General features: G+C 36.3%; 1 protein-coding gene across 5 annotated transcripts in view; it reads left to right on the top strand.

The window, feature by feature from the left end:
- The window catches only part of ANKRD27 (ankyrin repeat domain 27), a 42196-nt gene extending 19831 nt beyond the window's left edge, over positions 1-22365 (top strand). For 2 of the 5 annotated variants that reach the window (XM_021408401.1, XM_021408402.1), the window contains exons 13-29: positions 1425-1517; positions 2292-2419; positions 2879-2961; positions 3691-3806; positions 4582-4674; positions 5041-5238; positions 5550-5609; positions 5716-5835; positions 9083-9127; positions 12899-13021; positions 14320-14517; positions 14854-14973; positions 15555-15716; positions 16562-16670; positions 18016-18097; positions 18834-18906; positions 20627-22365. In XM_021408401.1, coding sequence (XP_021264076.1) covers positions 1425-1517; positions 2292-2419; positions 2879-2961; positions 3691-3806; positions 4582-4674; positions 5041-5238; positions 5550-5609; positions 5716-5835; positions 9083-9127; positions 12899-13021; positions 14320-14517; positions 14854-14973; positions 15555-15716; positions 16562-16670; positions 18016-18097; positions 18834-18906; positions 20627-20902 — 2079 coding nt within the window. In that variant the 3' untranslated portion in view covers positions 20903-22365. Of the gene's footprint in view, positions 1-1424; positions 1518-2291; positions 2420-2878; positions 2962-3690; positions 3807-4581; positions 4675-5040; positions 5239-5549; positions 5610-5715; positions 5836-9082; positions 9128-12898; positions 13022-14319; positions 14518-14853; positions 14974-15554; positions 15717-16561; positions 16671-18015; positions 18098-18833; positions 18907-19268; positions 19540-20626 lie in introns of all 5 variants that reach the window. The other 3 variants (XR_002442143.1, XR_002442144.1, XM_021408403.1) reach the window with 3 other exon arrangements.

The raw sequence follows: 24189 nt of genomic DNA, 5'->3' as shown, positions 1-24189 counted from the left end.
GCAGGGAAGGAAGTCTGGAAGTCTCTAACACAAGCTGAGGTTGATAAGGTTCAGAGAGCGGGGTGAAAAGGAAGAGAGTTTTCACAAGCTGTAACTTGTCTGTGAAAGTTATTTTCAATAGGTTGCTGTATAGATGCACCTCTTTGGGTACAACTATTATACCTGATAAAGTCACACTCTAAACAAATCTTTATTTTAATTCCTGGAGTGGAAGTTAAGCTGTTACAAGCAATTTTGTCTTTGAAGGCCTTATTTTAGTATTTCAACCAATTCCTGATTCTTATGCCACTCCTTTTTTCACCTTCTTATTTTTAAGATATGTAGTTTCACCTGTGATGGACTTCTTGACTTGTGTAATAAAATGACAGTCTTATCTCTCCACATCAGGATTACTGTCTTAAGCGGCTCCTTGTGTTTTTCCACGTTTTGAACACTTTTCATGTAAAACACACTGTGAAAGGGACAGTATTAAAGCTGTGCTAAGTTTTTGCTGCTTTTTGAGATTCTCTATAAAATGCAAAGCATGCAAGCAGCTAATGAAATTCTGATGAGCGGTTTCAGGAACTAATATCTGTATTAAAGCTTTAACATTTTTAATAGCTAATAAAAATTTTGTTCAAATATTTTTTTATGGAAGTTATTCCTGATCACACTGAAGAATTTATCCAAGGAGATCAATGGTCATGTACTTCCACATTCTGAAAAGGTAGATGTGGGTATCTTTAGCTGAAGTGCCTAGGTTTGAAAAACTGGGTTGTGTCGCCTCTAAATTCGAAACCAATAAAAATAATTTTGCATCAGCCAACATTTTTTTCTTCATAATAAGGTGAAATCTGAGCTAACAGTTTTTCATCTGTTATTATAGAAAAAGCAAAACAAATATCATAAATAGCCAAATACAATGTGCTTACCCAAATAGTTCAGGCTTTTAAAGCTGTCAGTTAAATTAGCTCTGCTCTTAGGGAGGATGATCGTAGAAATGTACAACCAAATGACCATGTGGATATGTTAAGATTGTGCAGGCTGACTGACTAGCGAGTTTATGAAGAGACCATGTGTTTTATGAAGAAGGTTTAATATTGCAATATAGAACAATTCCACATCCAGGTTGCAGCTGCTCAGTTTCTACTGTGATCTTGGATTACATTACATTCTAAAATCTCAACATTTTAAGTACTGTACCAACAGAAAGACGTTCTGCTTATAGATAACTTACTGTGAAGTATAGATCTGAACTTTTATCTCTGTAGACCTTAGATGTTTCTAGCAACAGAGGATTTTTTAGGCAGCTCTGCAAGAGAGGTGTTGATTTTGAGACTGCCTTAATGAATTTTCTAGAAAATCTGAATTTTTACTGACCATAATTTTTAATTTTTACTTGAAAATGAGTGTGTTGGTAATTGATCTATATATTTTATCTTCAGGAATCTGACAGGTTGTGTGACAAGCTGCTTTTGAGACAAAGAATGAACTTTTTGTCCCAGATGTCTACTACTCCAATAGATTGCTTATTTAAGGTGAGTAACTTTATTGGCAAAACTATATATGTACTTACTCATTTCATGTTTGTATACTGTCCTTTGTGTGATTTTCTGAAATATAATGCAGCGTTAATTATACTAGTACTGCAAAATATGTTTTAGTAGTTGTTAAAAGTATGTTTGTGTTTCTGTGCCAAAACGTTACCAAGTTAATATGACTTTATGGATTCTGGTGCCTAAGAAATATGGACTCGGACAACGATGAAATGCTCCTGCTGTTGGCATTGATCAGTCTATTTAAAGCATATATGTAATGCTAGTAATTGCTTGTCTCACTACCTTTAGTGCTTAAAATTAAAGAGATTGCTGAAATAACTTAAATGTAGTCACCTGATAGCTACTTCATATTATGTGCTTATCTCTAATTGTCGTTCTGAAAGAATTTTCCCTGTCCAAGGAAACAAAGCAGAGCTTCTAATTATATGTTTGCAGCTTATGGCTAGAGACTTAGTAATTTTATAGAAACGTTTTTGCACAGAGGGAGCTCAATTTTGTGACTAAGTCTAATTGTTTTAATTTTTTTATAGAAAGTGAGGTAAGCCAAGAACAGATTATTTTTAATGCTGAATGCCCATTAAAGGGTTTTGTGCTGTGACTTTGTTCATTTCTGCTTTCTAACAGTTGAGTATGTGTCTTTTATGATCAGTTTCTTTGGTTTTGTGCTTCAGTAATTTTTTTTTTCTAATTGTTTTGTGAGGATGGCTTTTTATATCAGTTCCTCATTCTCTTTCCTCTCTTGGCTTTTTGTAGCATATTGCTTCAGGTAATCAGGAGGAAGTGGAGCGATTACTAAGTCAAGGTGACAGTGATAAGGACACTGTGCAAAAAATGTGTCACCCACTCTGTTACTGTGACAAATGTGAGAAGCTAGTTTCTGGGTAAGCACCTTTTATCTCTGCAAATACAGGAAAAGTTATGTAGAAGTGTTAATCTAAGATTTACGTTAGAAAGTATGCTGCTCTCAGTTACGGAGGATGTTGGTAGTACCTCAGGATATAATAGAGAGCATATGTTCACATTGTTTGAGAAAGCAGAAGAAATATTAAGAGGGTACTGAATGCTTTAGATCCAGGCAAATTTTGTGATGGAGGCTGCATATCCTTTGATAAGTGTGGTGTGGGATGTTTTTCTCTTGAGCAAATCTTACATGTCGTGAACAAAAACACTCTCAAAAAATGTAAAACTCTGGATAGAATAATTTGTCAGTGTGAAAAATTAAAGGATAAGGAGTTCCAGCATCAGTTTCTTGTCAGGCTTGGCAGTTTCTGTCTCTTCATCTCTTCATTACCCCTGCTGCACAGATAACTGAGCTGCTTCTAAACCACTTTGTTGTGCAGGAAACTGAATGATCCTTCAATTATCACTCCATTTTCCCGAGATGACCGGGGATATACGCCACTTCATATAGCTGCTATCTGTGGTGAGTCACGTTGTTTTTCTATGCTAATGCTTTCTGCTTCTTATGTTCCACTTTTTCCTGTTAAGATCTTTTCCAGCTTTCGCTATACAGTGAATTTTGCATTAAAGTGTTTTTGGCTTATTAGCTATGAGAACTGATATCTTGGCCCATGCTGAAGCTGCTGTATTTTCTTTTGAGCTCAGTTTTTTATAGGCAGGTTATTGCTTGTTTGCCAGCAGTTTACTTTTGCCTACGTTCTTTCTTCCATTGTGAAAAAAGTTAAAATTTCATCTGAAATCAGTCATGTTTTTAAAGAACTTGCAAATTGAGGAATTAATATTTTCTTTCTCCTGTAGCTGGCTATACATGGTAGACTTGTACCATCTCCTGTCTTGTAATGTTCATTCTATCTCTGATCCTTTATTTTTTTAGAAGATGAATTAATTTTCTTTGTGGCTCTTTTTTAAGCAACCTTCACTCTTATATTATTGTCTTGAACCCTAACATGGGAAAACTTTGTGTGACATGACTTTATTTAAGAAAATAAGATACAAACCAGCTTGCTTTTAGCTGGTGGTTCTTCTGCAGAGTCTTGACCATGTGTAATTTGCAACAGAAAATACTCAGTAGGAAGTGAATATATAGTATGTAGAAAGATAGTACACAGAAATGGAGGTTATCATGTTTGAATATGAAAAGTAGCAATGTTCTTTTGAAAACTTTACTTCTCTCTTCTGTATATTTTCCAAGGGCAAACATCATTAGTGGATTTACTAGTAGCCAAAGGAGCCACTGTCAATGCTACAGATTACCACGGTTCAACTCCGCTTCACCTTGCCTGTCAGAAGGGATATCAAAATGTTACAGTAAGCACTAAAAGGCTTAATTAGAAACAAAAACAAGTACTTAACCTAAATAAAAAATATCTGACTCTTACTAAGCTGTTCTACTGTTACTGTCATTTAGGTCTTCTGAGAAGGTTTTACTAGATGGGTGTGTGGTGTCAGAACTGAGGCTCTTTCAGCATTTTATTTGCATGTTTTATTTTTTCCTTTACTGAAAGGTTTTCTGCCATTCATAATAACCAAGTAATTGACAGCTGTGAATGCCTGAGAATTAATCCATTTTATCAGTACAAATCTCTGATACATAGTATCAGTGTAAAACCTGTTCACTTTCTGCTCTTGGTTAGGACAAAAGAGCCATCGCAGTAACTGGGATTAATTAAATTACTTCAAATTGTGTTTAGGATAGACTGTGTATGCTGTGTACTTGAATTTTGTAGATGTGAGGTTCCTGAGTTACAATGGCTTAAATAATTCTATCTTCTCCACTATAGACTGTTAATATGTGGGGTAAATTATTGTGTGGTACATGTATTGCAGTGTTTCCTGCTGGAGGTGATTCATTTTTTCAGTGACAACTCTGACTATGTAACGAGCAGCTTTATTTGTTTCTTGGGTTAGGGAAAAAAAAAAAGTGCTGTAATGCCAAAAGGGACTCTTAGTATTTGGAGCAGGAGAGACAGTTTTTCATGAAGTGTTTCATCATACTAGAAACCTAAAGGAATATACAATGTAACAATTGTTTCTGTATTAATTTTTTAGTTACATAGATGTCTGCTTTTATTTTCCTTCTAAGCTTCTCTTATTGCACTATAAGGCAAGTACTGACGTTCAGGACAATAATGGAAATACTCCGCTTCATTTAGCCTGCACTTATGGTCATGAGGATGTAAGTAGTTGCTTTGTAACAAACTAAGTGGACATACAAATGGAAAGGAATTAAACCGTGACGCCAGTTTGCACTAGACTTCCATGTTTAAAAAAGTAAATAAATTGGAGGGTGACTGTTTAATGCTGTAAATTAAGACTTTATTCAGTAGTTCATAATTATTTTAATTATACATTCACATTAAATATAATACTGTGTTTAGTTATTTGATTTTAACTCTTTGTTTAATGGCACTGAATTATAAAAGCCTGTCTTTTAGGCAGGGGGTATACGAGTAGGAATGAAAACAACCCATTTAGGATTGTACATGTTATTTGAATTGGAGACTATACAATAATTTATTGACGGCTTTCCTTTTCTTTCCAGTGTGTCAAAGCTTTAGTCTACTATGATGTGCATTCCTGTAGACTAGATATTGGAAATGAAAAGGGAGATACCCCTCTCCATATAGCTGCTCGCTGGGGCTATCAAGGGATCATAGAAGTGCTTTTGCAAAATGGGGCAAATCCAAATACTCAAAACCGAATGAAAGAGACTTCGCTACAGTGTGCATTGAATTCCAAGGTACTGTTGTTTATCTTCCAGCTTGATTTCTCTCTGATGCAGTTCCACAGGAGTCTGGCTGCTTACCTGTTGCTAAGATTTTGCACTTTAGTACTATTAAAGTTAAAATGTATGTTTGCCTTTGAGGTAGAATGGTCATGTTTTAAATCTAATAGCACAAATGTAATGTTTTGGTAGTACAGAACATAAATTTGTGAACTGGTAGTTTTAATCTTCTCAGTTGTAATCTGTTACTAATATTAGGTTGTCAGCTAATTTATGTTCCAGTCAGTGGAGTTACATTGGTTTTCTTTATTAATATTTTTATGCAGATTTTGTCACTGATGGAATTAAACTATCTAACCTTTGAACGGGGGCAGAGTGCTTCTGAGGTAACAACCAATGCAAATTGCTAAACTTTTTTATTTGTACTTAAATTTAACCTGCTTAAGCTGATGACGTAAGTTTTTCTGTTTTTTTATTTTTGCCAACTTTAAGTCACCACTTAGATCTCCTCAGCGATCAACAGAAACATTCAGCAGAGGATCATCTGTCTCAAGTTTGTCATCAGCATCAATTGATATAAGGCAAGATGAAGTGAAGAACAGTTACAAAGAGGTAAGACTGAGGTAAAAGCAAAGTGAGTGAATCTAGAAGAGCGATATTTTGCAGGACTGTTTTAAACTGCTTCTTCTGTTTTTACTTCATTTGGGACCTTAATTCCATACTTTTGATTTATGCCCTCCCAAGACTGTCATATCATCACTCCTTCTGATGCTTCTGTTTGTATTTTATCTTCCCTGTTCCATTTTCTCCAATTTGATCTCCTCAGTATCTTTGTTTCCCTCCATATCATTTCTGCATTTAAATTCCTTGCATTCCTTCTGCTATAATGTTCTCCTCTTTCCGAAATTTCCTAAAATCGTCAGGAAGCTTATAGATATAAAGTTGGCCAAAAGGACAATATTAATTCACACTTTGATATCTATTTACTGTGTGGGAGCCTAGATGTCAGTGTACCTCTCTGTGCGCTCAGGCTCTGTAAATGAGGTCTAATGCATGTAAAACTTTACCTGATAGATTGCGGATTTGCTTTTCCTTGAGGGAACAAATTTGTCACTCCTGAGAGCTAAGACTGTAGTTCAAACCAGGGGAGAAGATTACAAGCAGCTTACACCTTATATTCTTGGGGTTAATGACCTCTTCCTGTAATCCAGCTTTAGGTCAGTTCTGTTTGCCAGGTTTCAAATGGACTCACTGCTGTTATTCTTACTAAGCAAAGAGACAAGGGCCTAATCCTGAGAGATCCTCATAAACGGAATGCCACTGGAAGTAATGGGAAACTGATAAGGTCAGATTTCCAGACTTCAAGGCTTAGATCATGGATTAAAGGAATGCAGTAGGATCTTTATTACTGCTAGTTATGGCATATGTCTTGAATGTGTCTCGATTACAACTTGGAAAGGAAAGAATAGAAGACCCAGGCACATAAATGTGGAATGTCATTTGTTGGAACTAATAACTCTTAACACAATTTCTGTTCAGCAGCAGAAAAACTGAGTATGTGAGTGAGTTACAGTAGATGTCATCAAGTGGCTTTTTTTCTTTTATTTTTACATATAAAGGGCAGTACTTACTTTCCACAGAGGAGCAAGAAAGCAAGCAGGAAAGATGGAGAAATGCATGTAGCAGTCATTTTTAGCCTAAGTACTCTTAATAAATAATCCATAAGCTGCATAATAGATTTATATATTTCTCCACTGTTAGAGCCTGGGGCAGTTTTTAGAACTCTAAGGAAGCTGTTATTTTTGGAAAGAAATTATCAGAGCTTGTGGATCACTTGCTTTTAGGTATCTCCTATGTGGTAGGACTGATCCCTGAAAACCATGAAGAGCTTGCATTCTATGGTGACATTATTCTGTATGATTAGGAAACTGTGCTAAGGGAAATTTAAGGGAGGTACAGATCTTCTTAGTATATGTAGTCCATTTTAGATGTGCATGTGCAGAGGATGCAGCTTACCTACCTTCACATGTCTGAAAGACAATCGTCTTAAGTTTAGTCACCTGTTTTTCTCCTTAATCAGTGGAGAGAAGTTAGTACCTCCAGAGCACCATTCATCCAGACATCTTAGATGCTTAATTTGAGCTGAGCTGTACTCAGGTGTTGTTTGTTGACTGCATTCTATTTTGCGGGTACTAGGGAGAGAGTTTAGATTTAGACAGATGGCTTTTAGACATTCCAAGTTGGGTAAGAAGAATGATGCCTTGAGTGCCTAGTGCATGACTTCAGGGAACTTCATCTTTTATTAGAACTGTAGCAATGTGGAAAAACAAAATTTAGTAGCTTCCCTAAAAAGAAATAAAAAGGGATGGAGAGATTTAATCTAGCCTCTGGTCTTTTGCCTGTACAAGATTTGTCCTGTTCTGCTAAAACCCTAAAGGAGATCAGACCAGTGAAATATGACTTCCTTTTAGTTTCATTCTTCCACGTTTGCTATACCAAATATTACAGTCACAGCCTGCTTGTCTTCCATCTGAGATTCACTTCCTACTTTAAGTAGTTGCAGAGAAATTCTTAAGTATCCTTAAAAGTCACTTGCTGTTCTTGCAGAGTTTCACCACTCCACATCCATTAGCAGTATCTAGGCCGACATAACCATTCTGTTTATCCAAATGTAACATACTTTAAATATTCTTAACTTTATTGATATTTTACCTGGCATAAAACAATTAATAATAAAATTCCTTCCAGAAATGCTATAGAAAGGAGCTGATAGTTTATGCACAAAATGTAGAGTTAATCAGAAACATTTTATGTACATTTGTGCCTTTTAAAAATTAAAAACTCTATATCTTGCTAACAGCTTTCTGTTTCCCAGAATGGACTAGAGTTGTAATGTGAAAAACAGCTAGTTTGTACTCTAGTGGGCTGGGCTATGTTCAACTTCAGAATAGATCAACAATTCCCTTTTTCCCCACCCTTCCAGAAAAGTGAAGGCTACTTGAAGTACTGTAGTGGTGAAACTTAAGCTCAATGTTACTGATGTGTAAACTGCCATTAGTAACATAAGTAAAGCTGTCAACTTTCAAGGAGTGTCCATTTATTTCTGTTAAATGAATAATAGTGCCTCCTTTGAGTGATACTGTCACATACGCTTTCTGAAAGGACTTTTCCATGATAGCATGCTTTCTATAACAGTGAGAGGTGAAAGTATTTTATTGCTATCAGTTATATCTTTCTGTACAACACACTGAGCATTTGTCACAAATGTGTAGAGATACAGCTGTAATGAACAATCTTTATCATATTAAGATAGAGATTGAAATGCAACTCTAGCTGTTACTCCATGACATCTTCAACTTGAAATTGAACTTGACTGAAACAGCTTTGTTCTCACAGCAGTCTCTTTGGTGATGTTGGTGCAGTGCTGGAATAATTTGCTGAAGTTGACAAGAGCCCAGACAGCAGTAATGTTCGTCAGGGCAGGAGTTCCACTTGAGTAGGGTTTTCTTTAGTTTTAAATTCACAGCAGAAATGTATGGTCAGCTGCTGCTGAAGCAGCGTAATAATGTGTAACAGCTTATATGGCTTTCCTTATATATGGACTACTTGTCTTCTATTTAGTTAAGTACTATTTATCTTTAACTGAGCAAGTCAGAGATCACTGAATGACTGTGAATTCACAGCTTTTGTATTTATTTGTGTTCAAAGGAAGACTTTTTTTCTTTAAAACTTCATTAGCAAATATAAAATGGCCAGCACTAATCCATCCACATGAGCTTAGGAGTTAGCAAGGGAGACAGGATTTTCCATGTGCAGCTTAATACTAACAAAGCAAATAAATTGTTTTCTTCATACATAGGTGGAAAAACTCCTAAGAGCAGTTGCCGATGGAGATCTGGAAATGGTGAGTCTTAAAATGGCTGTTGAATATTGCTGAATTCCAATTTACCTCATTCAAATTGAGAAAGTTATTTGTAAATAATAAGGTAAGAATGCTTCACTTAGTATCTTCCTTCAGAAACAATCACGTAGAGATTGTTTTCTACCGAGGATTTTTACTTGATGTCTTAAATCATTTTACCTACAGTGCTTTGAGGGCTATTATTTTGACATTTTCATGACCTCATGCGGTAAAGAAATGAATGTGAGCAGTATAACGCAGTGTCAGCTAGAGGGGAGCTGTTGGTTTAATTAAATATACTTCTTTTAATCGCAGGTTTAAATTACATTAATGATATTTATTGGGGCGCCATTATGATTTTGAAAAAAAGTTATCACATCTGAAAGAGCTGTTACTGGGTCATCTTCATCAGAATTTTGTTGGTAGCAATTTTTGAAAAGAAGAAGAAATTTTCGTGACTTCCAAGAGCTGAGATTTACCTTAAAAATGTATCAATGCATACCATTGGAAACCTCTGTTATCCCATTAATCGTCTGTACTCAAGCTGTGGTGTAGATAACAGAGCTCTATGTTCCAGTTTGCCAGAAGAGGTAGAACAGATAACAAGTAAAATCCAAGGAGATGGAAGTTTGCTGCTTGCTTAGTATTAGTGGAGTTGTCTTAATTTATCCCAATATTCCTGATATACAAGGTCACTATTTCTGTTTTATTTTTATGGTTTTTCTTGACCCTTGCTCTTGCTGCTCCCTAGGTTCATAGTGTGATTTTTGTGCATATTGACTTCGGTATTCTTCTGGGGGCATTTTGTGAATTGCATCTTGTATTTTTATATATTTTAGAATCCTCTTTTGTTTTCTGTTTTGGCCAGTTTAAACAATTTTGTCCCTTACGAAATACTGCTATTTAAAAATGCATGCCTAGCCATCTCTAAGAGATGCAAAGAACTTGGGAAGAGCATTATTCAGGGCAACCACATTGAAAGTGAATGTTGTGGGAAAGGGCAATTTATTTGTTTGCAGGTGCTCAAGCTGCACTGTCCAATGTTGTTAGATAGAGAGCATGGTGCCTTGTAGAACAGTAAAAATACACGTGTACTGAGATCATAATATTGAACTGGATATATGGTCATCAGAAAACAGGGAAAAACAGATGAGTTTTTAGGAAAATCTGATTTTGACAGCATAGCCAATGTAAAGGGTTACTATTCCCAGCTGCTTGTTCCTGTGTCACAAAAGTATGTCCTCTCTGTTCCTGTATGTGAACTGATGTACATTCTGGAAATTGAGTGGTGGGATTTACACTTCAAAGTTTGTTGACTTCTGGTACATTCTAGTAATACAATGTTTTTAAATCCAGAAATGCTTTTTAATTCCTACATTTTTGAATTATCTAATGATTTGAATGTTGTCTACTCTTTATTTTGTACTTGCTGCATGTAATAAATGTGCATAGGCAGTATAAATGAGAAATGGGCCCTTATTTGGTTATTGTGATACACTTTTATTTATATTTTATACTTAGAGAAATTTTCGGTGACATCAGTCAATGCAGAATAGGAGTTACCTTAGGAGCATACAACTTTTCTGTAGTCTACATTTCTCTTCAGTAGATGAGTTGATGTTTATAATAGTATCAGATTCAGAGCTGGTGTCCTGGAACTTGTGATACTTGTTGTCTTGATGTACTTTTGAGCTACTACGGCCATTTATGACTAGAAATTTGAAAAATAAGATGTTTCCAATGACGTTCCACTGAAAAATTTAAGGTGTTGCTTAGAAATCTTTACAAGTTTTATATTTTCAAATCATATGTAAAGCTGTATGTTTCTTAATTGTTTTGTACTTCGCAGGACAAAGCCATGAACCTGTGTGAGAATGCAGGGTTTCTCTTCTGGAGGCATATTCTAAAAATATCATTTAGGTGATATGTATTTTGGGAGTTCCACATCCTAATCACACAGTCATAATAAAAAGAGATTATGTACATCACAAAATACATACAATGTTCATACAGATTCTCTCATGTATTTTGTCCCAGTTTGCTGATAAAAAGGAATTTATTCATCAGCAGATAGAGGAAAGAATCATGGGAAAGAAATATAAATATCATGATTCTAGTTTACAACATAGCTTAATCTTAGCAATTATTTCCAAGTCAGCCCTTAAGGCCTTTCAGGAAGCAGCAATATATACAGCAGTGATATTTACTATTGCCTTGGCAAATAGTAAACAAGGGTTTATTACTATTAGCTCTTCACAGATTTTGTTGAAATCTAAACTGTCATAAAATATTTAAGGAAAATTACATATATTGTTATAATCTGCTAGAAAATAAATATCTAGCACTGGTCAAGAGACATCATCAATGAGAAGCATTTAGAAATCTAATCTATGCATTCAGATGACAGAGTCACCTTATTTTTTGTGGCTTTACTTTCCACATTACTCAAGTTCATGTAAAATTGTTCATTAGAAAGAGAACTGTTTAATTGGATGGCATGCATACATACATGCTTGCATATCAGCATATCATCTACAGCTTGCATATCTATTTAAAAAAAGGTTATTTGAAAATTCTTGTCTTGTTCTGACGGCCCGAGGTCTGTCTCCATAGGAACAGAAGCATCAGAAGGGTCATTAGTGCTGTTGTAGATTTCTCCTCTGACAGCCAGTTCAGCTTTGCAAGAGGAGGCATTAAACAAAGTGCCATGGAACTGGAAGATGCAACAAAAATAATAATTATGCTGTGATTCTTCAAGAAGCCAGAAAAACACAACTTTTGTCATCCTCATAGCACCTGCAAACTTCAAAAGCAATTATACTTTGGATTAGAGATAATTATGTTAATCAGCGACAGTTATTTTAATTAGCTGACCCAATGACAATTCTGCATTTTGAAAATAACATTCAGTTCACTTTGGTAAATCCTCTGAGTCTTTAGTGAGAAAGAAATATCTGAGGACAGTATGGAGGGAGGATCTATCTAGAAAGGATTAAGCTTTATTCCCCAAAAACGTTTCAGTTATGTAGCAACTTTTTGGAAGGAGGTTCTCACACTATTTTCTACAAGTATAACATGGTCAGATGCTGCAATAGGGGAGCCTTGATAGAGACATGACTAATTCTAAGATATCTTTAGTTTACACTGAATTCATGTATTCCAGCATAAAAATGTATTTCTTAACATGCAGTAAGTGTCACTGCTTGCAGATTCTACAGGAGTGCACTGAATCCTAGGACTGGTTTCACTGAAGAGCTCTCTCTTAAAAAGGAGGCATTATACATTGAGGAAAAGTAAAACTGTCAAGCTTCTGGGAAGTTACAGACCTAAGAAAAGTCAGTGCCCCTGCAAAGTTTGGATATTGATTAAATGTCGTTATCCTTGCCACTTCTTATGTTTGTTAAAGAAAAAGATGAAAGAAAATTCACGTTGACGCGAGCTGGCACAAATCTCAGTCTAATCATCATCTGAGCTAAAGGGATTTGGAAGGTTTGAGCGGAGGTGAACACTGAAGTCTTGATTAGGCAGCAGGAAGTCATTTATAATTTACTTCACTGCTATACTTGGTGAATTTTCTATCTGCTCTGTCAACAATAACATTTGATTTTTTAATTTGCCTTAGGGGAAGTGATCTAGGAAGTAGCTATATACTCTTCCTGAGATATTCACAACTGTATGTTTGTAAAATTGTACTCCTATAAGATGCAGATATGCAGATTTATTAGGATGTGGAATCTTTGGGCTCTATAAAGGAGGACTTGCTTTTTATACCAGGTACGTTATCTCTTGGAATGGACGGAAGAAGACTTAGAAGATGAAGATGACACAGTCAGTACATCAAAACCAGAATTCTGCCATCCATTATGCCAGTGCTCAAAATGTGGGCCAGCACAAAAGGTTGGAATATTTATTCTGTAAATAGAATAATTTGTGTTCGTGTAATTCAACTTCTCTCTCTAGGGAAATAGCATTCATATTGCCCAACACCTCTGTATTTATGTCCAAAAAGCAATTAAATATGCACAGACCATAACAGAGCTCATCTGGTGATATTAAATTGTACAAAGACTTATTTGTCGTGGAGTAGAGAGGTTTTAAAAAACTTTTTTTTTTTCTTTAAATTAAGGAATGATCTAGGCTTCTTGGAAATAGGAAGCCAATTACTTGCCCTTCAAGAAGAATTGCTACGTTTTAAGGCATACATAGCTGGATAAGCCATTGCCAAATAAATCAAAGTATAAATTCTCACTGCATTGGCTATTTTGAGGTTAAAGTATCCATAGAGTAAAAAGCAAAAATGTGAGATGGCTTAAGTTTTTCTAAATTCCTCACTGCTACCTTACACTTCTTTTGTGCAGGGTCTGTGGTTTATTCTTTGATAACTTGTGTCCTTGCACTTCTGAATATAGAGACCGTGTGTTAAAGATGCCACAGCTAGAGAGTATGAAGTTCTGCTGGTGTCGGGGAAGGAATGGCACTGGCTGTGGAATATATTTGTGACTTCTGCTTTTCATTCAGTAGGCTTGTTAACTGATCTGGATAGGCATACCTTTTAAAGAACAGCGAGGACAGGCAGAATGAAAGATTATCTACCGCTGTGAACATTAGGTCCCCATGCAGTTTGTGAGAGGAATGAAAACAAACACTGCTGTGTAAGCCATGTTCCAGGTAGTTTTCTTGACTCCTCATGGGGGAATCTGTGCTCTGGGACGACGATGCTTGCACATGAATAAAAATAATTTTAGTTATTATTTGTATTACCTAGTAGTATTATCTAGTGCAGTAAAATAGGTACATAGTGTCTGCAAGAGCATGAGCGTCTGTTTGTGAAATGTAACTCATAAAATATTAACACCCACTCTGTATGTAGCAGCATCCTAACAGCTGTGTAAAAACTTTGGGGTTTACTTCCATCTGAACCTGGTCAGCTTTATCACCTTTTTAATAACATGAATACTTTGCCTGGAATTTCTATATATGAAGCTATCATACTGGAAGAAAAGAGAAAAAAAGTACTGCCAAACTGCTCTGCTTTACCAGCTGTTTTCCTGAAGGTCTTCAGTGAGGTTCTGTAGGAGTTCTTGTAATGTCTGTCCATCTGCTTGGTGTTTTACTTAGTAGGTATTTGATCGCTTTTTGGTCAATAAAAAATAACAGAATTAATTATGCATTTTGTTTTGTGTATTCCTTAACAGAAATTTGCAAGGGTCCCTTCTAATGGCCTTGGTGTAAATGTTTCAAACCAAGATGGTTTTACACCGTTGCATATGGCTGCACTGCATGGACACTCTGACCTTGTCTCTCTCTTGTTGAAACATGGAGCCAGTATCAGTGCCAAGAATGCAGAACATGCCGTGCCTCTTCATTTAGCCTGCCAGAAAGGTCACTTCCAGGTAACGGAGCCTCTTCATAACTGCAAGCTATTTAGCACAGAACCACCAGCAAAAAGCTCTCCTGTGAAGTTAGCACAAGATAAACCAGTTAACAGTTAAAATTAATTTAATGGTTCTTAAGGCTGAGGTGGTGGTTGGTTGGTTTGTATGACCTAAAATAGGGAAACTAGTATGATAAGAATTAGTGCTTCTTGTCACCTGGCAAAAGTGACACTTGTTTTCATCAATCTTTTTTCTTCCATCCCTTTTTCATTCTAAATTTACAAATACGTATAAAAAATGTGCATGATTGCGGTTAGATAGTATCTTAAATTAAAAAGTTATTTCTTCCAACAGGTGGTAGAATGTCTAATGGATTACAATGCTAAACAAAATAAAAAGGATATATATGGAAATACTCCTTTAATTTATGCATGCTTGAATGGTCAGTATGAGACTACTGCCTTGTTGTTACAGGTAAGATCACTGAAAACAGTGTTCAGAAGACTATGTGGTATCCGTGCTTATTTAGGACTCAGATTAATATTATTATTTAAGCTTTTCTCCATGAAAGTTACTCAGAAAAAAAATGTGTGTTTGTTCCTCTCCCTCATTTCATAGTTTTTGATGAGATAAATGTTACTTTGAGATTGTACAGCTAACTGCCTTTATGGAACTTCTCTGTAGCAGATGGCAGGTTTTCTTGCTTGTGATTGTATCAAATGGAGTTTTTCAGCATTTTGTGTGTTGTTTTTTTTTTAAAGCCACTTTTAGACTTGGTCTATATAGTAGATACATAGAAAAAATGAAATGAGTTTCTCCATGAAATTGTGGCTATGAGAGAGTAGGAAATAATAATATGGCCAGGTGGCTTATTGTTGAACTAGTGATTGCTAGCATATGCTTTCTGTTTTTGTATAACAGCAGCTACAATGCTGCTGTTGCTTTGTTCTCTTTGCTACATAGAAAATGAAAGGGGAGAGAAGCACAATAATAATGTGCTATCTCAATTTTATGCTGCTTTTTCTTTATAACTCTGATTTTATTTTGCTGTCCAGCATGGAGCTTCTGTTAACCTTTCTAATGCCAAAGGAAATACAGCGCTGCACGAGGCTGTGATAGGGAAGAACGAAGCCCTGGTAGACTTGCTGCTTCAGAATGGTGCGATGACACACATACGGAATGAAAGGAACTGCACCCCTGCAGACTGTGCTGAGCCGGTGAGCGCAGAAAGTTTGCTTCCAACATTCGATTTTCTAAAGTTCCATAGGCAGAATGTAAAACAAATATAACTGTTTGTCACAGCAGCATTCTCAGCCCTTTGTTGGCCAAGACATCTATATTCAAAAGTTATATGTGATATAAATACTAAGATGCCTGTTCATTGTACCGTGACTTGTGATATGTGAAAACTGTAGGGCTTCTAAAGTAAAAATCCTAGACAAAAAGGATGAGCCTAGGAAGAGTGAAAGCACATATGTGTATGAAAATGGCATTAAAATCAATGCTAGTAGTGGCAGAGAGCGCAGAAATGTTGACTGTAGGAAAACAAACACCCTGTTCTAATTAGTTGCCCTGCTAGCAATCTTGTTTCACCCACCATGTTTTGCTCTTTGTGCTTTTTGATATCTTTTATCATCAACTCTGAGCTTTCATTTTATTAATACTAGGTTATAAGGAATTATTCTCTAAATGATTTGATGCATGGTTCCCATCTCATTGTACTTAAATCGCTTCTGACATGTAGCATAATGGTCACAAAATTCTGTACTGCATCAATTTCAGTGTGCATATTATCAATGAATCATAAATGAGCTTACCCATCAATGGTATGATTTGAAGTAGTAGACAAAGACTACAAAAGCAATCTGATACACTGCACCTTATGGAACACAGGCTTTGTCCAGAGTCAAGCTGATATGAAGTCTGTATTTATAAAGAGGTATTTTTGTGTACATTCATTTTTGCAGCTAACATACCTGCACGGACTGTAATTCTAAAATTGTACTTTTCTTTCCTTATTTTCATTTCAACACTGATGAAAATGGAAACTTCTAAAATTAAGAATTCAAATATCATTAAGTTGCTGGAAACAGCAGCAAACTATGTACCTACGTCAGCAGAGGGAGAAAAGGAATGTGAGCAGCATGCTACTATCAAGATAAGAAGAAAAGGTACATGCCCTATTTCCACTGTTACGAATAAAGAGAGATTTAGGAATTCATGTGTGACAATATGATTTACATATAATTAAAGAATAGCCAACTGTTTTTCATATTTATTATAGGAAACAATAATATAACTAAATTCAGCAGATTTTAATTACATATGTGACATCTTCTACAAACTCAGTTTTCACTTTTTGGTGCATAGTGGGGAATTCTACATACTAAAGCATTTCTTGTTAAAAAACATAGCACATTTGAGACGATATAATTAACCATGCAATACTTGTCCATTTCAGTGCAAAGAAAAAGGGATTAAATCACCTCTGGTTGCCATTTACATTGCCCTAGAACAGGTTACGCAGTGATTCTTCAGTGAGTTACTGTCTCTCAGATTATGGGACAGAAATCAAAACTACAGAAATAATTTTCTAGGCCAGCAAGCAATATTTGCAAAAGAATGCCTTTCTGTAAATGGCAGCATTTTGTACAGTCTGAGCAAATATGCTGAGACACATGGTACAGTTTGACAGTACAGCTGAGCTGATGTAGCAGCTTATTGCCACTTAAAAGAAATGGTGTTACTCCTGGTCTGTCATCACCTCATCTTTCCCTCCCTCTGCTCTTGTCCTTATCCACTGCTTCCTTATGCTGGCTCAGAGGTTTTACAGGTTATTTCCCTGCTGATACAGTTCACAAACAGAGGAGAAGAAGTGTAACAATTAACGAGTTTTGTGCTGAGCTCCACGACTCAGCCTAGCAAAGTGCCTGCTGCCATCCCAACTGTGGAAAGAAAGCAGTGAGGCTGCATGGCCAGGAGGGAGGGAAACGGAGTGGCAGAAGTGCCCATTTCAGCATCCGTGAGTTTTAGTTAGACTTTTCGAAGTACCTCATCTGCTTCCTGAGGGAAGAACGTCAATATTTTGTTAAAACAAAATGTGTCACCATATGCTGATGCCAGAGACCGACACGGTCCTTTCAAATATCATGGGAATATTTTTTAAAAGACCAGCAAAAGACATAACTAAGTAGTATTAATGAAGAGGTGGAATAACTTTAGTTGTACAGGTTTGTAAAAATTGGAATTAGGAGCCTCAAAGTCCAGAATTAAATGGTCTCTCCAGAAGCTTGGCCAGTCATACTAATCTGATCAAGAATGCTTACTCCTGCAACTTACAATGGTTTAAAGTTTTCAAGGAGAAATGGTGACTCATTCAACTTATTACTATTGTAGTTTTGCTACTAAAATGTAAATCATCTGCCAATAGATATCACTTTTCATTCAGAACTTTTAAAAAAATTCTTAATTGTGACTAAGTTGTACTTTTAGCTGCCTGTTCTTTTAAACCCCTAGTGAGTTCTGAGCCGTGTGAGAAAGCCGATGATCCCATAAGCAGACAACATCAACTCGTCCAATCAATCAACAGATTTAACAAGTAAGCACAGAAGCTTTCTTGGAAGTACATTTATCGTTTCCCATAAGCAAACAAAACATGTAACTGTTAATGAAGCCCAAAAGTGGGCCAAGCGTTGTTGCACATCAGATATGACTAATTTGACAGTAGATGTTAATCTGTGGAGGCGTGCACGTTAATATCACCAGACAGATGTTCTAGGCATGCTCAGTGGTGGTGAACAGCAGTGATGTGATGTGAAGCAGGAAGGGGAAGAGCTGGCCTCTGGAGGAGTGCTGGGAAACATACTTACAATAGTTTTTGCACTGATCTTGCTATGCCATAAATCAGCAATTTCTGAGCCAGGCTGTTAAAAATATCTTACTGCTTCACTCAGAGATTGGGTTTTGGCTATGATCTTCCAAATGTCAGTGTACATTCTGTGATAAAATGATGCCCCGTCCCTGGAGACTTTCAAGGTGAGGCTGGATAAGGCCCTGTGCAACCTGATCTAGCTGTGGTGTCCCTGTTCATTGCAGGAGAGCTGGACCAGACGGCCCTCAGAGGTCCCTTCTAACTCAATGGATTCTATGATTCTAAAACATAGGAAATAGTAGTAGGCTGTCCTTTTGTGGAAAGATTGTCAGATAGTTAGTTTCCTTTGTGTGCTGGGATAGTGCCACCTAGTGGGTTTTCCCTCATCAAGACTTGTGGAAAGACTAAATGAAATAGTGTTTCTTTATGAAGTTAAATTTAATTTCTTTAAAATATATTTTAGAGGAAAACATTTACGAAGAACAATAACAAGAGATAAAAGTGTCCCCAATTTTGACTATCAGTTCTTCCACCAGGTAAGAGGAAACACATTACTTGTATAATATATATCTGCTATGAATGTAGATACGTGTAACAGGAAAATCTCTTTACTAGTGGTGGTCAGCAAATTCCCAAGGTTCTGATGTGCTTGTGAAATTGCTAATGTTCCATCCTTGTCCAGATTTAATTGTACTTCTGTACCATCTCTTAAACTTCTCATACTTCCTTTTAAATCTCTTAAACCTCTTTTTGCAGGTTTGATTTGTCCTTTCTGTTGCTTGTCCAGCAAAATCTAGGATATGCTTGAGAAAGTGCATATTGTGAGAATAGATGTTGCCAAGTAGAGGTGCTATTTACAAGAGAGAAATTTGTCAGTAAATTGATACATTGCTTCTAGGTGGAGACTTTTCACAAGGGAGATAGAAAAATGGATGTTGCATTGTCAGCTGTATCACAACTATATGGTGTGGTCAGTTCATCAGTGGCTGGGCGTACTGTGGCACCCTAAGTCAATGTAGCTGCTGGATGCTGCCCTACCCCCAAAGCAAGCATTCCCTCTTCCTCCTTTGCACTGGCTGTGACTCTTACTGGAAATCTCGCTGAGCCTTTCTGGCATACTAAGTCAGGAGGAAAACAAACCTATTCTAAAGAATGCAATTTTCTACCAGGTTGGTTCAGTAGCTGTCTATTTAGATTGATATAGCCTCTGAAATGCGGTCTCTGCCTCTTATCTTCATCTATAAAATGAAATGCTCTTCTATTTCATGGATCTCTCATTAGATTTAATATTTGCAAATTGAGAATGCCAAAGTAATGTCATAAAACTGTAATATTTAATTAGTTCTTTCTAGCATTAATGATAATATCCCACTAATTAAATGTGAGATTTAGATTTTATAGTTGTGGATCACCAAAGGCAGCATGTCATGCAAATACACCAGGTGACAAAAACAAACTAATTTGTGACAATGATATACAGCACATTCACCATGTTTGACTGTCACGGCTCTGTAAATTTACAGGTCATAATCTCTTTCTGAAACTTTTTCAATTTTTGGCCATTATTTCAGCAAAAGGGTATTATAATTATTTTTTGCCTTTAATTATTTTCTCGGACAATCTGTCATTAGCATGCTTGGCCTTTTTTTAGATATATATTTCTAATTTTTAAATCTAAATTTGCAAAGTGGACAGTGATCAAGGAGAGCCACCCCTTTGTAAAAGAAAAGTCAGAAGCACATATAGAAATGGAAGATAAGAGTAGTTGGAGTGACTGAAAAAGAGTCTTGAAAAAGGAGAGCAGGGTCTCTCCCCTGACAGATCTGGAAGCAGTTTGGCTTTTGGACATAATTCTTAGTATCTGGTAGAGCCTCTCTCTGTAACTGCTTGCACATTTCTTAGTGGTATGAGAAATGGCTGTTACAGTAACTTAAGACCTGCATTACAAGAGATGTTTTTAAGAGGTAAGATCATATTGGAAAATAAGTTTTAGAATGCCCTGATTGTCTCTTCAGTTCCGGTACTGATTGATGTGTATGCTGTGGCAAGTTGGTCTCTTCTTGTTTTCACATATTTAGACTGAAGATGATAACTGTCCTACAGAGTGCACTATTTCTAATTCTTGACTGTGTTCTCAGTGTCAAGAATATAATGACGTTAATGTGATAATTATATTCAAGTAACTATTCTAATTTTCCATTTCTGTGATGAAAAACCAGACAATGCTTTTAATGTGCCATTCTTCTCTTCCCACAGTTAGCTATTAAAAGCTTTGATGAAACCAAGTTAAAATCTGTTGAAACACGGGACCAGAACAAAGCTAAGATTATCGACCCAGGATGCAGTGGCGAGTTTGTGAAACATGATGACATGATAGAAACTCCTTGTAGGAGTAAATTAATGCACCGGAGGCACACTGTTAATGTGCCTCTTTCAGCAGAGAGTGTCAGCTGTAACAGTTTATCCAGCCCTGGAAGTCCAAGTATTTCACAATCAAGAGACTGCTGTGATGACTTGCTTTCCAAACATTGACAAAGAAGTGCAACTTTGATGCCAAAAGCTGAGGAACTAGGTGGTGTTGATTTCAGCATCCCGTTGCTCTATATCAAAGAATTCAGTGACACTCGCAAGCTATGCCTTCAGAAGAGAATCCAGGGGTGACTCTTCAGCGGAAACAGAATGTTCCTAGAACTTTTGAAGACTGAATCCTCTGTCTGTGTTGGAGGTAACTACAGAGCCAGATCGTTACTGATCTCAACAAACAGGGAAGTACTGACACGTAGGCAGTAAAGTTACCTTCCTGTTCTACTTAGCACTTACTAAAAATTATATGTAACAGTAAACCAGACCAAACCCTGTATTGTATTTTTCAGCCATCCACTTTGTTTTTAAAGTCTTTGAATAATTTTTGCATTTTCAGTTTTTACCACTACAATGGATAAATATATATAAATATATATATTTATATATATAAAGATATATTGGATAACAAACTATTTATTGACAGAGGTAATTGAAATGTATATTTTTATTGTAATACTATAAACCATTATAGTATATATTTCTGTATAATTCAGTAGCTGAGAAAAAAATAGTCCGTAACATCTGTGACACCATGTTAGACATATATACATGCTATTAGTATAAAGGGAACTAATCTTTCCTAATTTCTTTGCAATGCTCTCCTGTATCAGATCTGCAATATCAAGTTCTTTTTAGGAGCCAAGACAGCGGGGAAAAGTAGAGAACCCTTGCAAGGCTAAACTGTCAACTCAGTGTTCAGCCTAATTAAAAAATGTGCGGAAGCAAGAGTGCATAAGGACACACAGAATTGTTTTAAGGTTGTTTTTTTTTTGTTTTTTTTTTTTCCTCTAAAGCAAGCCATTCAGAGAATGCACAAATATTCATTATTCTGAACCTGGGCGACATCTGCAGACAAAACTGCTGCTTAAGAGCCTGAACCCAGACTGTTATTTAAAGAAGTGAACTTCCATTTCTGAAAGGTACCTCTCACATCAGTTGGCTTTTGTTGGAATAGGTCCTTCCCAGAGGTGATCACTGAAGACTCAAAAGCTCCTACGTAACTGAGATGGCTGCTTAGATTCGGACATTTTCTACTGTTTCAGTTATGGTAGGAAAACGTGTACATAGCACAAGCCAGGTTTCTAAGTGCGGTATTTTTTTATCCTTGGCTCACCACATCCAGCTTTCATTTTATTTCATAAAATATTTGTATGAATAATTCTGTTTCTTTTAATTGCAATATTAGTAAACTGCCTGGCAAAGTACAAAGCTGGAGGACGTACTGGTGATTTTTTCAACTAACTTTTTAATCTAAGAGGTAAAATATGCAGCAAGTGCACATTCGGACATTTGGAGTTGAGGATCTTGTGTTTATTTTTCTAACAGTTTATGAGTTCATCTGATTTTTCTAATGTGCCTTGGATTTGTGCCAAAAGATGGAAAGAAAAAGCTAGTAAAGTAATTCTTGAAAATGCTGTTTTCTTTGAGTGCTTATTTAAAGCATTGCATTGTTTTTGTAGATTTACTTCCTTTTGGTTTTGTAGGCATCTGAAGAGTTCACCTTGTGTCTATGTGTAAATTGAGGGGATCTGTTGGAATTTACGGTCACGTTCAATAGGACTTTCTTCCCTCTTCCGCTCTACGTTTATAGATTGCTGTTAGTAGGTTATGTGGTTTTGGATTTCAGGCATACAAGTATTAAATACAGAATTATTCGTGAAACTGAATATTTTCACTTACAAATTCCTTCTCCATTAAAAAAAAAAGGTGGGATTGATGTTAACTACAGCAAGCCAAAAGAGCAAGAGGAGGGCTGAACGGATGAACTAGTCTTTTTTCTTCTTGCAGCAGTACGCGGTTGTCCTGGAGCACGTCGCTTATCCTTGCCTGGGATGTTTTTGAAATTATTCTAGAGATTCATTGTAAAGTTCAAGATAGAACTGAAATTTTATAGATCTGATTTCCAAACTAAGTACTGAAAATTTAGCTCATGTCTTAATTACAGTATGCGTTTTACCTAAATTATGTTAAGATTTCTTGACGATCTGGATGAGAAAAATCAGCTCAATAGTTTAATACTGGTGATACTATGCTACAGCGTGTAAGTGCAGAACACTTCTTACAGTTGAGTAGCATTGGAAACAAGTTCTGAGATAGTTTATTAAATACCTTTGAAAAGTGTTAGAAATAAGTATCAGAGGATGTGAACTCTGAATTTAGTTTTGTTTTCTATTAAAAACTAATTTTGACTACAACGGATTATGGAAAACAAATTGTTAAATATTGTTATATTTGAAGCATAAAGTGTTCCATTGTATTCTATGTGAGCAATGAAATAGCTGCAACATCTTGATATAAATTACTATGCAATTGTTCGGTTAACTTTACTTTTAAAATTTAGCCTGTTTGATGAGACAGATAGACATATCCCTGCTGTACAGGGATACTCCTGCACTACCTGAGCAAGCTTGGAAGTTCTAGTCATCAGGGGAGTTGGACTAGATGACCTTTAAAGGTCCCTTCCAACTCAAACGATTCTATCATCTTCAACTGGCTTTTTGTAAGGACCTAAACAGAGTAGAGAAATAGTCCTCAGTAAGCAGTCACAAAGCACAGATGCAGGAACAGCGATGCTCTGAAGTGCCACATATTTGCATGTCTAATTGCTGCTGTTACGTCTGTGGGTAGTACCAGGTGCCACTGAGACTATGCACAAGTGTAGAACATTAAGCACAACTAATATTATACCGAGAAGGGCTGATTAGGAAAAGCACTCTTGCTGTATTTTACATGAACTGGCTAAATGTTGCACTAGTGCTTGCCTTTGAAAAACTCTTTTGAGTGAAATATAAAATTTCTCCAAAAAAGCCCACAAAACCAAATGTAGCTTGAGTTTTCTGTTGTTGTTCTAACTGAACGGTTGTCCTGTTGAACCCAAACCTGCTTTAGTGACCAAACCATGCCTCACTTTTACTTCAGTGTTCTGTCTAGGACAAAGCTTACTTCCAGGCATTTGGGAGTTGTAGTGTATGCATCAAAGCACTTAAATCCTGACCAGTTCCAGATAACGTCTAACAAATGATTTAGGTAAGTGAAAGATTCCTCTGACAATGATAATGATAAGCTTAACCAAGCCTATCATTAAAGAAATATATTAATATTCTAAGACATGATGATCAAAGTCCAAATTCAAATAACATTTGAAGGGAGTACTCCTAGAAGTTGTTCCCAGCAGCGTGTAGTACAGACATGCTGAAGGCATGCTATTTGTACAGGAATAACACACTTACTACTGT

Source organism: Numida meleagris, chromosome 10 (genome assembly GCF_002078875.1).
Source record: "Numida meleagris isolate 19003 breed g44 Domestic line chromosome 10, NumMel1.0, whole genome shotgun sequence".
In the NCBI taxonomy this organism is placed as follows: Eukaryota; Metazoa; Chordata; class Aves; order Galliformes; family Numididae; genus Numida; species Numida meleagris.
The sequence above is the reverse complement of the archived record's forward strand: the minus strand, read 5'-3'. Positions and strand labels throughout refer to the sequence as shown.